The 14,706-nt window shown below is 43.1% G+C and overlaps 2 protein-coding genes across 3 annotated transcripts in view; both read right to left on the reverse strand.

Moving 5' to 3' along the window:
* The window catches only part of LOC115258243 (dual oxidase maturation factor 1), a 439,950-nt gene that overhangs the window by 92,399 nt on the left and 332,845 nt on the right, over positions 1-14,706 (reverse strand). The gene's annotated exons all lie outside the window — the stretch shown is intronic.
* Positions 7,502-13,038, reverse strand: LOC134286437 (uncharacterized). Its single transcript, XM_062848047.1, has 3 exons — positions 12,019-13,038; positions 8,305-11,820; positions 7,502-7,699 (listed from the first exon to the last, which is right to left on the reverse strand). Exons 1-3 carry the CDS (start codon positions 13,036-13,038, stop codon positions 7,502-7,504), a joined length of 4,734 nt encoding a protein of 1,577 aa, XP_062704031.1.

Genomic DNA, 14,706 nt, shown 5'->3' on the forward strand with positions numbered 1-14,706 from the left:
AGCTAATTTTATAGTTTATCATATCTGGGTGTTTTAAGAGTTCCTTATTGCCACTCTGAACCTATCGAATGCTTTCTTTTTTTTTCAGTGCTGTTGGTATTGTTGATGTTCTAATTGTTTTATTGGCTGCTTTTTATGCGTCCAAACAGTTCTGTGTAGCACTCCTGTTATTCTTCTTTTACTTTGTTGTTTTTAAGTTATTATGTGTTGATCTTTGGCGGCACTTGTTCTTGGTTTGTTATTCTTTCCGATATTTTAAATTTTAATCCTACACTATAATAAGGCTTGCGGTAATGACCAGCATAAAAATGTTATCAAATATACCATGGCAAAACGTGATCATCGACCCACAAGCGCTTCTTGTATGCGCTTTGTTCCCTCTCATGTCAGCCGGTTCGATAGCCTACTAGTGGTAGCGTCCAAGCCTGGTGAACTCGAGGTTCTTGGGTCGAATCCGGTTGCCAACGGAAACTTTTTTTAAATGTAAATCGGGTCCATGGTAAAATTGAAAACATTAATCTGTTGAATTGAAACGGAACTCAGTCCGCACAAATTTAGTGGCGCTGTGTAATTGACCCAACAAAATATTAATTTCAACCGCAAGCTGTTTTTCAGTGTATCGTTAACAATTTGTGCTCTGAGGGCCGAATTGAAAAATCTCCAAGCCATCGCCTTGACCTGTGCCCAGGTTAAGTTTTGTCAACTTCCTTATTTTCTTGTCGAGGCTACAGCCGCCAAGAGCCTCTGGGTCTTCCTCTGCTGCGATGTCCTCCTGGATTCCAATCTGAAGCTTGTTTGTAGACTAGAGGTGAGCGGCGCCGCCGCCTCTTCAAGGTCCTTCGGGAAATCCGAGGGTTTCCTCCGAGGAGTTTCTTCGGGCATTGCTACAGAAGTTTCACTGAGACTTTTTGTAGTACTTCCTCTAGAAACTCCTCTAAGAGTTACTCCGGGTATTCTTTTAGGAGATCCTCCCGGAATTCATCTAGAAGTCTAGAAGTTTTTCCTGGGAATTTCTTAAGGAGATCATCCGGCAATTCCTCTAGGACAGAGAGACGAATGACCACTAGGTAAAGTCCCTCTTCAAATACACACACAATTCCTCTAGAAGCACCTCCGGGAATTCCTCCACGAGTTCTTCTACGAGTTCATCCGGGAATTCCTTAACGAAGTTCTACGGGAATTCCTTTAAGAGTGCATAGAAATTGCACTGGGAATACCAGAAGTTTCCTCCGATAATTCCTCTAGGAGTTTCTCTTGTAATTCCTCTAGGAGTTCTTCCGGCAAGCTCTGTAGCAGTTCCTCCTGGAATTCTTTCAGGAGTTTCTTTAAAAGTTCGCCCGAAAATTCTTCCAGAAGATTCTCCGAACATTCCTCTAGAAGTTCCTGTAAGAATTTCTCTAGGGCTTCCTCAAGGAATTCTTCCGGGAATTCCTTCCCTTCCGAGTTCCTTCGGGGATTCCTCACCATTTTTTTTTCCGAGAATTACACTAAGAGTTTCACAGTGACTTTATCTTAAGCTCTTCCGGGAATTCCTCTAGAAGTTCTTCCGGGAATTCGTCTAGAAGTGCTTTCGGGAGTTTGAATATCTTTGGGAACACCTTTACGAGTTTCACCGGGAAGAAGTTCCCCAGCCAATGTCACTACGAGTTGCTATATATTTTTTTTCTAGAACTTGCTGGGTATGCCAGTACATTCCTTCGAGTAGTCCTTTAAGAATTTCCCCGGACGTTTCTCTAGGAGTTCTCCCAGGAATTTCTGTAGAAGTATCTGAGTTCATCTGGTAATTTCTCTACGAGTTCTTCCGGGAATTTCTTCACGATTTTTTTGGGAATTCTTATAGGAGTTCCACCGGGAGTTCCTCTAGAAATCCGGCTAGGAATTCCTCAAGAAATTCTTCCGGGAAATTCATTAAGAGTTCATCCAAGAATCTATGAATACCTCTGGTAATTTCTCTACGAGTTCCTCCTTCAATTCCTTTTCGATTTTCTGCGGCAATTTCTCTACGAGTTCCTCCGAAAATTCCTCCGAAAGTTCCTCTGGCAATTACTTTACAAGTTGCTCTAAAAATATTTCTGGGAGTTGCACAAGGAATGCCCGGAATTTCCTCCGAGAATTCTTCTATGAGCTCCACCGGTAATTCCCCTAAGAATTCCTCCGGAAATTGCTCTAAGAGTTCCTCCGGCAATTTCTCTGAGAGTTCTTATAAGATTTGTTTCCGGAATTCTTCCAGGAGTTTCCTCAAACGATCCTCTAAGAGTTCATCAGTGAATTCTTTTAGATGCTCTTTTGGAATTTCGTTTAGAAGTTCATCCGGGGATTCCTCTAGGTGTACCTAGAGGAATGCCTCTACGAATTCCTCCGGGAATTCCTCAAAGAGTTTATTCGGAAATTCCTGTAGAAATTCCTCTCGAATTTCTTCCGCGAGTTCCTTTAAAAGGTCATTCTGGATAGTTTATTGGGCAGCTGATTCACCATAACAATTATTTCAATAAATTTTCAAAAAACATGTGAAAATAAAAAAAATAACTAAACATGTCATTCATGCAAAGAAATTAGAGCTATTCAAAACTATAATAGTTTTTGTTGCATCAAAAAACATGTTTTTATTGTTTTAAAAAAATTATTACTCAAAACAATTTAGAGTTTGTTCAAAACAAAGCGCTAATACAGGGTGTTAGGTTCCCGAGTGCAAACTTTTTAAAGGGTGATAGAGGACCATAAATGGAGAAAAAAATTGTTCTACGCATATGGTCAAATCTCAACCGTTACGTAGTTATTGAACTTCCCATGTTTATGACTCTTATTGCCTTAACTGGCAATAACTTGAAAATGGTCGAACTTATCGAAGTTTTTTTTACCCTTATTCGAAAGATTATTGAATTTTCTAACAAATGGCATCTTTGAATCGATTGGTTTGGTTGAATAACTAAGTTTTCTAGAGCAAAATGGCTAAAAATAGTGTATTTTTATTGGTTTTTGTCAATTATCTTTGAAACATGCGTAATAAATTAAAATTCTTTCTATGGCAAAGTTGTGGCTCCTGTTACACTCTACAATTCGTTCTTTGACACCAAACTTTTATCTCTTATCGTTGTGTTGCAATTTCGATTTTAACATCGCATTTCAGATCATAAATTTGCAACTCTCATGGAAAGCACTTTTTTGCGCATTGTGCTGCACATTTAAATCAAAATTGCAAGAAAACGATAAGAGCTAGAAGTTTGGTGTCAAAGAACGAATTGTAGAGTGTAACAGGGGCCACAACTTTGCCAAAGAAAGAATTTTTATTTATTACGCATGTTTCAAAGATAATTGACAACAACCAATAAAAATACAGTATTTTTAGCCATTTTGCTCTAGAAAATTTAGTTATTTAACTAAACCAATCGATGCAAAGATGCCATTTGTTAGAAAATTCAATAATCTTTCGAATAAGGGTAAAAAAACTTCGATATGTTTGACCATTTTCAAGTTATTGCCAGTTAAGGCAATAAGAGTCATAAACATGGGAAGTTCAATAACTACGTAACGGTTGAGATTTGACCATATGCGTAGAACAATTTTTTTCTCCATTTATGGTCCTCTATCACCCTTTAAAAAGTTTGCACTCGGGAACCTAACACCCTGTATAATTGATTTTCTGAGCACATTACATAACACCGCCATTTCGATTTCGAAAATAATTGGCAAAAGTGGAGATAATGGCACCAAGAGTAGTCCACAATAGAGCAGTGAATAATTAATTCAAGAACTTTGGTAGTGATTGCCTTCAATTATTTTACTACTAATGGATTATTGTAGCGAACTGTTATTATATTTTAGGCTTGGTTCTATGAATCCGCACCCGAAAACACGATTATCGAACAAGCGGATCATCATAGATAATTTTCGTTTTTACAATTTTTTGACACATTCCACGCACTTCTACGCCAAGGGTGTGAAATTTCAAAGTGATTGTTTCGCCCCAAGCTTTCCATCATATGAAAAAGGGTAGATTCAATCTTAGGAAAACCATTTGTTTAACTTAAAATTTGACTGGTACCGTATTTAAATAGCTATGTGAAGTAATAGCATTTTATGTAAGAAAAATGTAATTTTTCATTGATAATTTTCAAATATGCCTGCTTGCATGTTAAAGTTCGAAAACATTAAACCTATTTTTTATTAATGTAGTATAATAACGTATATTTTATACACCAAAAGGAAAGTTTTCATAAAAAAGGGTTTTGATATGTTTTAAGTACTTTTTGCAATAACCGCAATTTAATGGTGTCCCGTTACGAAAATAGTATATTTGTTGTAATAACGAATTTATTACGAACTTTAGAAAAAAATATTTTCAGGATTCTCTTAGTACTCGTGGAGACCTTTCTTCCAACATATGGGTTAGCTTGATCGACGCGTTATCTTGGGCGTTACAATGGGTGCGTAGATATGGTGTCCCGTTACGAAAATTTTAAAGACATTCATAAGTGGATAAATAAGTTTGGTTTGATCAAATATTTAGCCTAAAATCTTTAACCATGATGAAATGATATTATAGGGTGTATGTATTTTCATTATCCATCTTGGTGTAACGCCCTTACTGGAACAAAGCCCACTTCTCAGCTCTCCACGAAAACTACGTAAACAAAGGGCAGGTATTCTGGTGGATCAGTATCAAAAGTGATATTTTATAAGGTTTTTGTGGTAACAGCATACTCTTTGAATGCTATAACCTTTTTAACATGTCCAATGGATTACCACCATGATGTATAAAAGGGTGTCTAGAATCACACAGCGTTCAAAACTTGAAGATCCCGAAGTGATGGTTGGCATTCCTTCTATATACTCAGTTCATAACCGTATAATTCACTTTTATGACGACAAACATATTTTGAAGCTTATGTTCGTATTAAAAACAAAAAAAGTGTAAAATGCATCACGAAAATGGCGTTGGTTTACTTCTTCTGACAACAAAACTAATTTATTAGTAATCATTGATTGAAAGTCTAGTAACCTCCCACTTGTCGTTGTAGTTGTGAACCTCTTTTTCTTCTCGAAATCCGTTTGTTTGTATCGTTATTGGTTAGCTAAATATCAATAGAAAGCCCCCATAACCCCATCCCCTAAAAAAAAAACTCTCTCTAACCTCGACCAAACGGAAAGTTCAGCGGTTCCCCGAAACTAAATAACATAGAATAAATGAAAAATCCCCTTAAAAATGTAAAATTTATTTCAAATGAAATTGTCTCCTGTATTCCCATGGCGCATAAGCCTTCAAATATTGATTGAATGATTAAAAACAATGATAAGAAGTTTTGCAATCGATATAACCAGTTAGATAAATAAACGATATGCAAATTAAATATTTGGCAGGATGTGTAGACTGAACTTCTAAATAAGTTTCCTCGCTTTTATACTTATTTATTCAGTGGGATGATGCTGACAAAAAAACCGTTTCTGAGTATCTTGTGCAATTGATGCCTGTTTTGCCAAATAGCTAAAGTAATTATTTCGTTTGTGTTATTGTGTTTGAGAGGCCCCCGCGGAATCTGTTCCAGGTGTTACGGAGCGGCCATATCAGTTGATGCATACTTAAATCATTTTTTTTCTATCCCATTCTTTGGAAATCATGAAGATTGATACGTCGCTCGGCATGTTTTGGTTGCAAACCAGAAATGTCCCCGATGGCACCTCCGTGAAACCTGTGCTATATGTTCCGGGTGGTCATATTTTAGTTGATACATACTTCAGTCTATCGTTTCTGACTCAGTCATTCGAAATCATGAATATTGATATGTCGCACGGCATGTTTAGGTTGAAAACCAGAAGTGTCCCCAATGAGGCCCGTAACGTCCTCACTGGGACAAAGCCTGCTTCTCAGCTTAGTGTTCAATGAGCACTTCCACAGTTTTTAACTGAGAGCTTCCTCTACCAATGACCATTTTGCATGTGTATATCGTGTGGCAGGCACGAAGATACTCTATGCCCAAGGAAGTCAAGGAAATTTCCTTTACGAAAAGATCCTGGACCGACCGGGAATCGAACCCGTCACCCTCAGCATGGTCATGCTGAATACCCGTGCGTTTACCGCCTCGGCTATATGGGCCCCGTCGGTGGTCGGGTGTGAAGGCTAAATAAAACTCGAAACAGGTTCCGCAGGGCCCATTCCGATGGCCACCATTAGGCCAGAGCGGGTTTGAAGGCCTATTTGTGTCCTGCCGGGCAGCTACCATCTGTCTGAAAAACATTGCGGAAGACACCAACATTCTATCTAGCAAAGCATTTGATCTACAACCGGATGTCTTTAGCCGTAACGGGACACCATTTGCAAAACACTGTTTTCACGCGAGCGTAACGCTGCGTTCCCAAAACTAAATCAAGAATATATCCTAAACTATACATTTCTCAGTAAAACTCACTTCGGCAATCTTGTTCACATCAATCCAAAGAAGAAATGTCTGGAATAGTCTATTTTACGAAACGACAACAGTGTTGATATTGATATTAACACTCACGGGCTTGGGCGCAACCTCCTGTCAAATTTTCATTCATGAAATGAGCGATCAGCTGATCCGAAACGTCTCGTAAAATTGCTCATACTCTGTTATTCAAAACATCATAGCAGAGCTGATTTACGCATTTCAGTTTGAAAATTTTAAAAAGAAGATTTCTGCGATGGTGTCCCGTTACGAAATGTAACATGTTATATAAAGTAAATTGGAACCAAAACCACATAGAACAAGTACTGCATCAGGAAGTACATCTAATAAGCTTGATATAAAACCTGTTTAACCATATGATCATGAAAGTTATATTCGATTGCAGACGTCATTTGTTCACGAAAGTTAGTTCCTCGCGGTGTCCCGTTACGCTGGAATGTGTCTTTTGCTTATTTTTCTGCTCATTTTTGATGTATTTGCTTCCAGAGACTGCTGAAGACCAACACGTTATAGAAAGCATCTATCTGCATCATATCAAAAGGAAAGGAAGCTAGCATGTAAAAAAATAGATAACAAAAATAAAATAAACAATACATTTAATTTTTTTTTGCTTTTTTTCCTTTTCTGATGCACAAAACAAATAAATATATCATATAAGTATATCATAATAAAATACAATTTGATTCTGTCGGGGTGTATGCGGGCCTACCAACCGTGCGTATCCAGAATCCAGGTGGTGAATCCAATCGTTTTTCCTAAACGATCAGGTGGGGTTCCTTGTGGACTGTATTAAGGTGTACACAGTCCCGACACTGGATAATTCTTCCACAATAGCTACTCTTCCTTTCACACCGTTCGAAATAAAGAACACACGCGCGACGTACAGCAATTAACACAGTTTATTTTAGGGAAACAACACACTAATTTTCACATTTATTGAACTTAACTCTAACATTGATTTTCTATACTAACACATTAAAACTTAATACTAAACATCGAGTATGGGTGCGACCGCGCGACCGGGCTACGTAACGATAACTAATTGACCTACGCTATATCTCCCATCAGCCTACCTATCACACGATCCCGAACCTAACTCCGACACCCGAATGACCCTCGCTGACGTCATCGATCCGATCTAACCAGGTTGCAATATCCATCTCTAGCTCATCTTCTCTCGATGGCATGTATATCGGAGCAGAGTGGGTCATAGGCGTAGCAAGGCATGGTACTAGTCGTAGACATGCTCGCCCATCCTGAAAGCGCATCGTTTTCTGAAAATAAAGAAACTCTTCGACCAGAACAGCTGCGAGTGGGACACGAGAGCTCAATGTTGGACTACATCATCTTGGGTTGGTACGGGTAGTAAGCAAATCCTTTCAACAGGCCGTTTCAAGAAACCATGACTGGTCTTGAGGGTGACCACCCTAACGACACCATCTTCACCAGGGTGGAGCTGATGAATCCTTGCCATCTTCCACCGTAAAGGAGGCTGATTATCGTCTTGTACTACGACTAATTTCCCCACCTCGATTTCCACAGCAGGTTTCCAACGTTTCATCCTACCGTGAAGCTGTGCCAAATAGTCTCGTCTCCATCTTTTCCAAAAATGTTGGAATTTTTGCTGAACAGCATGCCACTGCTTCAAGCGGTTCACAGGAACATCATGGCAGTCCCAATCTGGAAGAGCTTGCAGCGAAGACCCGACAAGAAAATGGGCTGGCGTTAAAGGGGTGAGATCTTCGGGGTCCTCAGTTAACTGGGTCAACGGCCGTGAATTCAAACAACCCTCTATCTGGACAATGAGCGTGTTCATGTCCTCAAAACTCAGAACATTTTCGCCAAGCACCTTCAACAAATGTTTTTTCGCAGAGCGTACTGCAGCTTCCCACAGGCCGCCGAAATGAGGTCCACTGGGAGGGTTAAAATGCCATTGGATGTCCTCTGCATGACATTCCTTGGAGATCTTCTCGAGACAGTCCTGACTCCTAAGTAGCTCTCTCAGTTCAACCAGCTGATTTTTCGCGCCAACAAAATTAGTTCCGTTATCGGAGAAAATGTCGCTTGGTTTTCCTCGGCGCGAAATAAACCGTCTCAGGGCCTGGATGAACCGTTCCGTGGATAAATCTGTCACCAACTCCATATGGATGGCCTTGGTGCAGAAGCAAACAAATAGGGCCACGTACGCCTTAACAGCTGCTCGCCTTGGGCTGGGCCTCACATACACGGGGCCAAAATAATCCACTCCTACACGAGAGAACGGTCTCGAAACTGTTACTCTCGACTGCGGCAAATCTCCCATAAATTGTTGAACGGTCGATGGTTTCGCTCGGTAGCATTTAAGGCAATTGTGGACCAACTGACGTGCAAGACTTCTTCCTCCCAACGGCCAGTATTTAAGCCTCACAGTTGCCAACAACAATTGTGGTCCAGCATGCAACAATTTCTCGTGGTATGATTGAAGAAGCTTCCGGGTAAAGATGTGACGAGCTGGAAGAATTGGTGGGTGCTTCTTATCCTCCGACTCCTGGGACTGATTAAGTCTTCCTCCGATGCGCAAAAGTCCATCCGCCTTGGAAATATATGGATGGAACCACCTTAACGGCGATTTCGAGGATACAGCTGAACCCTTGGATAACGCCTTCCATTCTTCCGGAAACGACTCCATTTGAACTCGGCGAATGAGAACTTGTTCGGCCCTTTTCTTCTCCGTGATTGTTAGAAATTCCGTTTTCGTCCTCTGGTCTCGAGGCAACTTAAGTAGGTCCATCAGTCTCAACCAGAAAGCAGTTCGACGGATCAGATCATCGTACGTATCGAACAAAGAAATAAACCATTGGTTGAACTCGTCGCAGGTTGTCACGGTCGTTGCTGTAGCACATCGTCGTCGTTCCTCTTCTCCTTCCTCGTTGGGTTCTACTCCTCGTACTGGCCATTGTTCTTGGGGAAATTGTAGCCAGTAAGGTCCCGACCACCACAGGTCGTTATTGATTATGTTTGCAGCATTCACGCCGCGGGATATCAGATCCGCTGGGTTTTCCGTTCCCTTCACGTGTCTCCAATGGCATCCATCTGACAGACCTAGGATTTTGGACACTCTATTGGCGACAAATGTAGTCCACGTCGCCGGAGTTGCGGCGATCCAACGCAGTACACATGTGGAGTCTGTCCAAAAGTAAACTCCTCCGTTGAAACGAATTGCTTCTCGAACCTTCTGGCAAAGTTGAGTTCCAAGTAATACTCCACATAGTTCCAACCTGGGCAGAGACTGTATTTTCAATGGTGCCACCTTTGAACGGGATGCCAGAAGGCGCACGAAAACATTGCCTGACGCATCCTGACTTCGCAAATATAGGCAAGCGCCGTAAGCCTTCATTGATGCATCGGAGAAGCAGTGAACCTCTGTTGTAACTGCATTCGGGATGATAACGCATCGGTTGACTTCAATCTCTTGAAGCCGTGGTAGATGTTCGTAGAATCGGCACCATTCCTCGCCCACCTTCGACGGTACCGGTTGATCCCAATCCAACCGTTGACCAGTTTCGTCCTGTAGTGTCCACAATCGCTGCATAAAGATTTTTGCTTCAACGACCACAGCTCCAACCAGTCCAGTGGGGTCGAAAAGAGTGGCGATTGTAGAGAGAATCTTCCGTTTCGTCAGAAGTTCTGCACAATTCAGTGCTGCAATTTGGAATTTGAACTTCAATTTATCGGTTCCTGGCACCCAAACCAGGCCAAGAGTGGTAACCGATGGATTTGACTCAAGATTGACTTCCTCGGTGTTAGGTATAGCCAAGTTCTCCAATGGGACTCCATCCAAAACCTTAGGACAGTTGGACGCCCATTTCCGCAGATGAAAGCCCCCCGCCTCCGTCAATCCTTGGAGCTCGGTGCGTAGATTGACTGCCTCCTCGACGTTATCCGCTCCGGTAATTACATCATCCATGTAGGTGTCCTCCTTGATAGCAACGGCAGCTGATGGGAACCGATTACCTTCGTCGGTGGCAAGTTGGTGTAGAGTCCTCGTAGCCAGAAATGGAGCTGGTTTAGTTCCGTACGTTACCGTAGCTAGTTCGTACGTTTTGACGTTTTCCACGGGTGAAGAACGCCAGAGGATGCACTGAAGATGCCGATCTTCAGGCCGCGTCCAGATTTGACGGAACATTTTCTCCACGTCCGCCACAACCATGATTTGCCTTGTCCGCCCACGCATGATAATCGCTCGTAAGTCTTCCTGGATGACTGGACCAGCGTAGAGAGTGTCGTTGAGCGATATGCCACTTGATGTCCTACACGACGCGTCGAACACGACCCGAACCTTGGTTGTCGTGGACGCTTCCTTCACCACGGGATGGTGCGGTAGGTAGCAACGCTTGATATCGTCGCCTGGTATTTCCTGAACCTCCTTCATGTGCTGCAACTGTAGGTATTCGTCCATGAACGCTACATATTGTTGACGTAACTTGGAATCCTTATCCAACCTGCGCTCCGTACTGTAGAACCGACGCAGAGCGATATCTTTCGACGTACCTAGTCGCTGTAGTTTGACATCGTCCTTGGGGAGACCAACGATGTATCTACCATCTTCGGCTCTTTGAACGGACTGCTGATATTGCTCCTCGCAGATACGTTCTTCAGGGGAAGATTTGATTTGATCTGCGACCTCCTCGCATTCCCAAAACCGTGTGAGTAAATCCTCCAGGCGATCCTTTACCGACAGATTACAGTTGACCTGGGTTACCGCCTTCGGCATTGCCATGGTACCGCATACCACCCAACCAAACACCGAATCGATCAACGTGGGCAGGTTATCTCCGAGCGAAATTTTGTGATCGATGTCAAACAAACTGAAGAAGAGTTCAATGCCGAGGATCATATCCACTCCAGATGATTTGAAGAAACCAGGATCTGCTAGCTGTATGCCTTCCGGAATCGTCAGTCCCCGAGTATCCACCGTGGAAGCTGGAAGGTTAACCGTTACCTTCGGCAAAACCAGAAAATTCACCAACCGAGCGAACGATGAAAGCCTTGATCGAACCTTGATCTGAACCTGGTGTTTCACCGCCGATGATGTCTGGCCGATTCCTTGGACCTTGACGTCAGCCCTTGTCCGAACTACCTTCAGAAGCTGACAGAGCCTTTCCGAAACGAAGTTGCATTCGGATCCAGAATCCAGAAGAGTGCGTGCTCCATATTGGTTGCCTTCGTTGTCCTCGACGACTATTACTGCTGTAGCGAGAAACACTTGTGACGATGTTCCTGCAGCGTTGCATACCGATACTTCCGAGGTCGCCACGTTTGCCACAGTATCCGTTGAACCAGATGTGGATTCCGCATTATCCGAAGGAGACGATGAAGCGCTGTTTCCGACCGTGGAGACAGAGTCCGAGCCTTGCTTAAAGCAAACAAGTGTATGATGTCGTCCCTTGCATGTACGGCAAGAGTATTTTGACCGACAGTCCTTCCCTTGATGTCCGGATCTGAAGCAGTTTCGGCATAGAGAGTGCTTCCGTAATACACCCTCTCGATCCCTAACAGACAATCCGCGGAATACTGGACACGAATACAAGAAGTGATCTTCCGAACAACATACGCAGTTGGTGGACGGTTGCGACGAAACCCGAGCAGAATTGAAACTCGCCTTTACCAGGGCCCTTTGCCTCGGAGCACTCGTTTGTGGAACCTTACTATCCGATGATCTCGATGGTATCGATGCTAACACTTGTATGCGACGTTGCAAGAATTCAACCAACTCCTTAATCGTATCTTTGTCCTTGGTCGAAGACTGTTCCTCCCACGACCGACGAGTGACTGGATCCAAACGGCTAGACAGCATGTTGACCAAAAGCAGATCCTTGTATTCCGCCACCTCAACAATCTGGTCTAGAATCTGTACACTCCTCTCAAAACCTTCCACTAACGCTTGCAGTTCGGAAACCGATTCCTTGACGAGGTGAGGCAAACCAAAAAGAGACTGGATTTGCCTCTTCCTAAGTTGCTTGCTGTTATCATAGCGTTTGGTAATCATGCTCCATGCAACGTTGTAATTAGCTGCAGTAATTGCCAGAGGGTCGATCAATCCCTTCGGTTCTCCCAACAAACATCCCTTCAAATAGTGCAATTTCTCGACGTCAGGCAAATCCGTCCGAGAATGAATGAGCGAAGTGAATAAATCGCGAAAACTGATCCATTCATCTATATCCCCTTTAAACGATTGTAATCTGATTTGAGGTAATCTTACATGCTCCGTTATGTTCATAGTGGAGCTGTCATGAACACTAGTTGACCGATCACTACCTGCTTGCTGAATTTGTTCCAGTTTTTCTAACAAAAATGCCTTAACAGTGTAGTACTGACTACTGAATTGTTGCCTTTCCTTAGCGTATTTGTCCTCGTCTGCGACATAATCCTCATGGGAAATAATCTCTACCAAAGTATCGCTAAACATATTCCACAGCTCATCTACCTTGCCTAATCTAACCTGAATCTGAATTGCGCTTGTATCATCCTTAAATTTCGATACGAAGAGCTGAATATCATTAAACATCAGCAGGATCTCCTTGAGCTTGAACTGCAATGCTCGTACGCTCGGTGACTTCCCTGCTCCAAGCATGATGGATGTCGATTCTCACACGGTCCAGGTAAATATCGGAAAAAGATTCAGGTGTAGTAGCAAAATGAATGTCTAGCTTCGGCTAGACATATACAAGTAGGACTGACCTGACGGAACAGTCACTTCGACTGAAAGTATCGAAATGCTGACAAAAATCCAAGTTTAAATCCAATCGAGACCCAAAGCGCGCATTTACTGTCCAACCAATCGATCGAGAGTCGCATCCACGGTGACGACTCGCGCAGCAGTGATCAAAGAGTGCAAAATAGGCAATGTAGTATCCAAAATAAACCTAGCTTCGGCAGGCCATATACTGTAGCATTTACCTTCACAAAAGCTACGCTGCGTTGATGGCCCTCTCCCGAAGTGTGGTAATGGTAGGTCGATTCGATTCCAAAACAATCTCGTTCAAGCAAGCATGTGTGGGGAAAACGCTCATGTAGTATCAAAAAAGGTCGGCCTCGGCTGGCCATATACTGCAGTAACTAACCTTACAGGAAAGTTGCCTGCGAAAATAGCAGAATAGGTAGCAAGTCCCGATCCAGATGTAAACAAGCTCTTTGTTCCCCGAGCTCATACAACGTACGTGTGGTCAACAACAGTCCCGGTCGAAGAGGGTTATATAATTACAATGTGTATTGTCTGCAATGTCCAGGCTGGCTGAACACATACTATTGTTCACTAACCTGACAGACCATTTGTGTTGGCCTCCTCTTCGAACGATGGGTTGTGCTAGCCTTCCGCATTCCACTCGTGCCGATCCCAATAGCAAGCGATGGTGCGATAGTGTGACGATACCGTTCCGATGTAGATGTATGTCGGAGAGCCTCTCTCGATGACTACGTTGATATGATGACGTCGTGCCAAACGCACGTGCTCGATGACCCAATGAAGTTGATTGCGTGTTGACCGATTGTATGGTGTTTCCTCGATGACTAATCGTTACGTAAGGGAATTCCCGATGACGTAATCCGTGTTGACTCCAGTGGTTCCCAACGAATGCGAATGCAAAGATCGAAGTTTGGTGTTAGTACTTGCGTGGATTGCTCCGGCTGGACATATACATAGTACATTCATGCATTTACCTTAGAGAAAATGACTGCTTACAGGTCCAGCGGTAGTCCGAAATCCAATAGTCCCAAAGATGTCTTCAAAGAGGTCGACAATGAAGATTCCAAATCCGTATGCGTGTGTGTTTCCAGAGTAGAAGTCCAATCCAATTCCCGGTGCTTGTACGTCGTTGCCGTCGGATGCCGTGATACCGAAAGAAGTAGTGTTAGAAGTAGTCCAAGGTGTCCAGCTTCGGCAGGACATATATAGTAGCTATACTGACCTACACAGTAGCCAACGATGCTGATGTCCAAGCCAAGTGTCACATCCAAGATGGTGACGTCGTCCAATGTTCCTTAGGGGTGATGGCGTAATCCTTTGTATCCGACGACAATGGGTGATTGAGGTGCCAAATTGGAGGTTGCAAATGGCGTAACCGCGAATGGCGTTTTGGCGGTTGTGAGCGCAATTGTGGGTCCCAAAAGTCTTACCGGAGGTCCCTCATCCGGCTCGAAGGACCAAATGTCGGGGTGTATGCGGGCCTACCAACCGTGCGTATCCAGAATCCAGGTGGTGAATCCAATCGTTTTTCCTAAACGATCAGGTGGGGTTCCTTGT

Source organism: Aedes albopictus, chromosome 2 (genome assembly GCF_035046485.1).
Source record: "Aedes albopictus strain Foshan chromosome 2, AalbF5, whole genome shotgun sequence".
NCBI classification, from domain to species: Eukaryota; Metazoa; Arthropoda; class Insecta; order Diptera; family Culicidae; genus Aedes; species Aedes albopictus.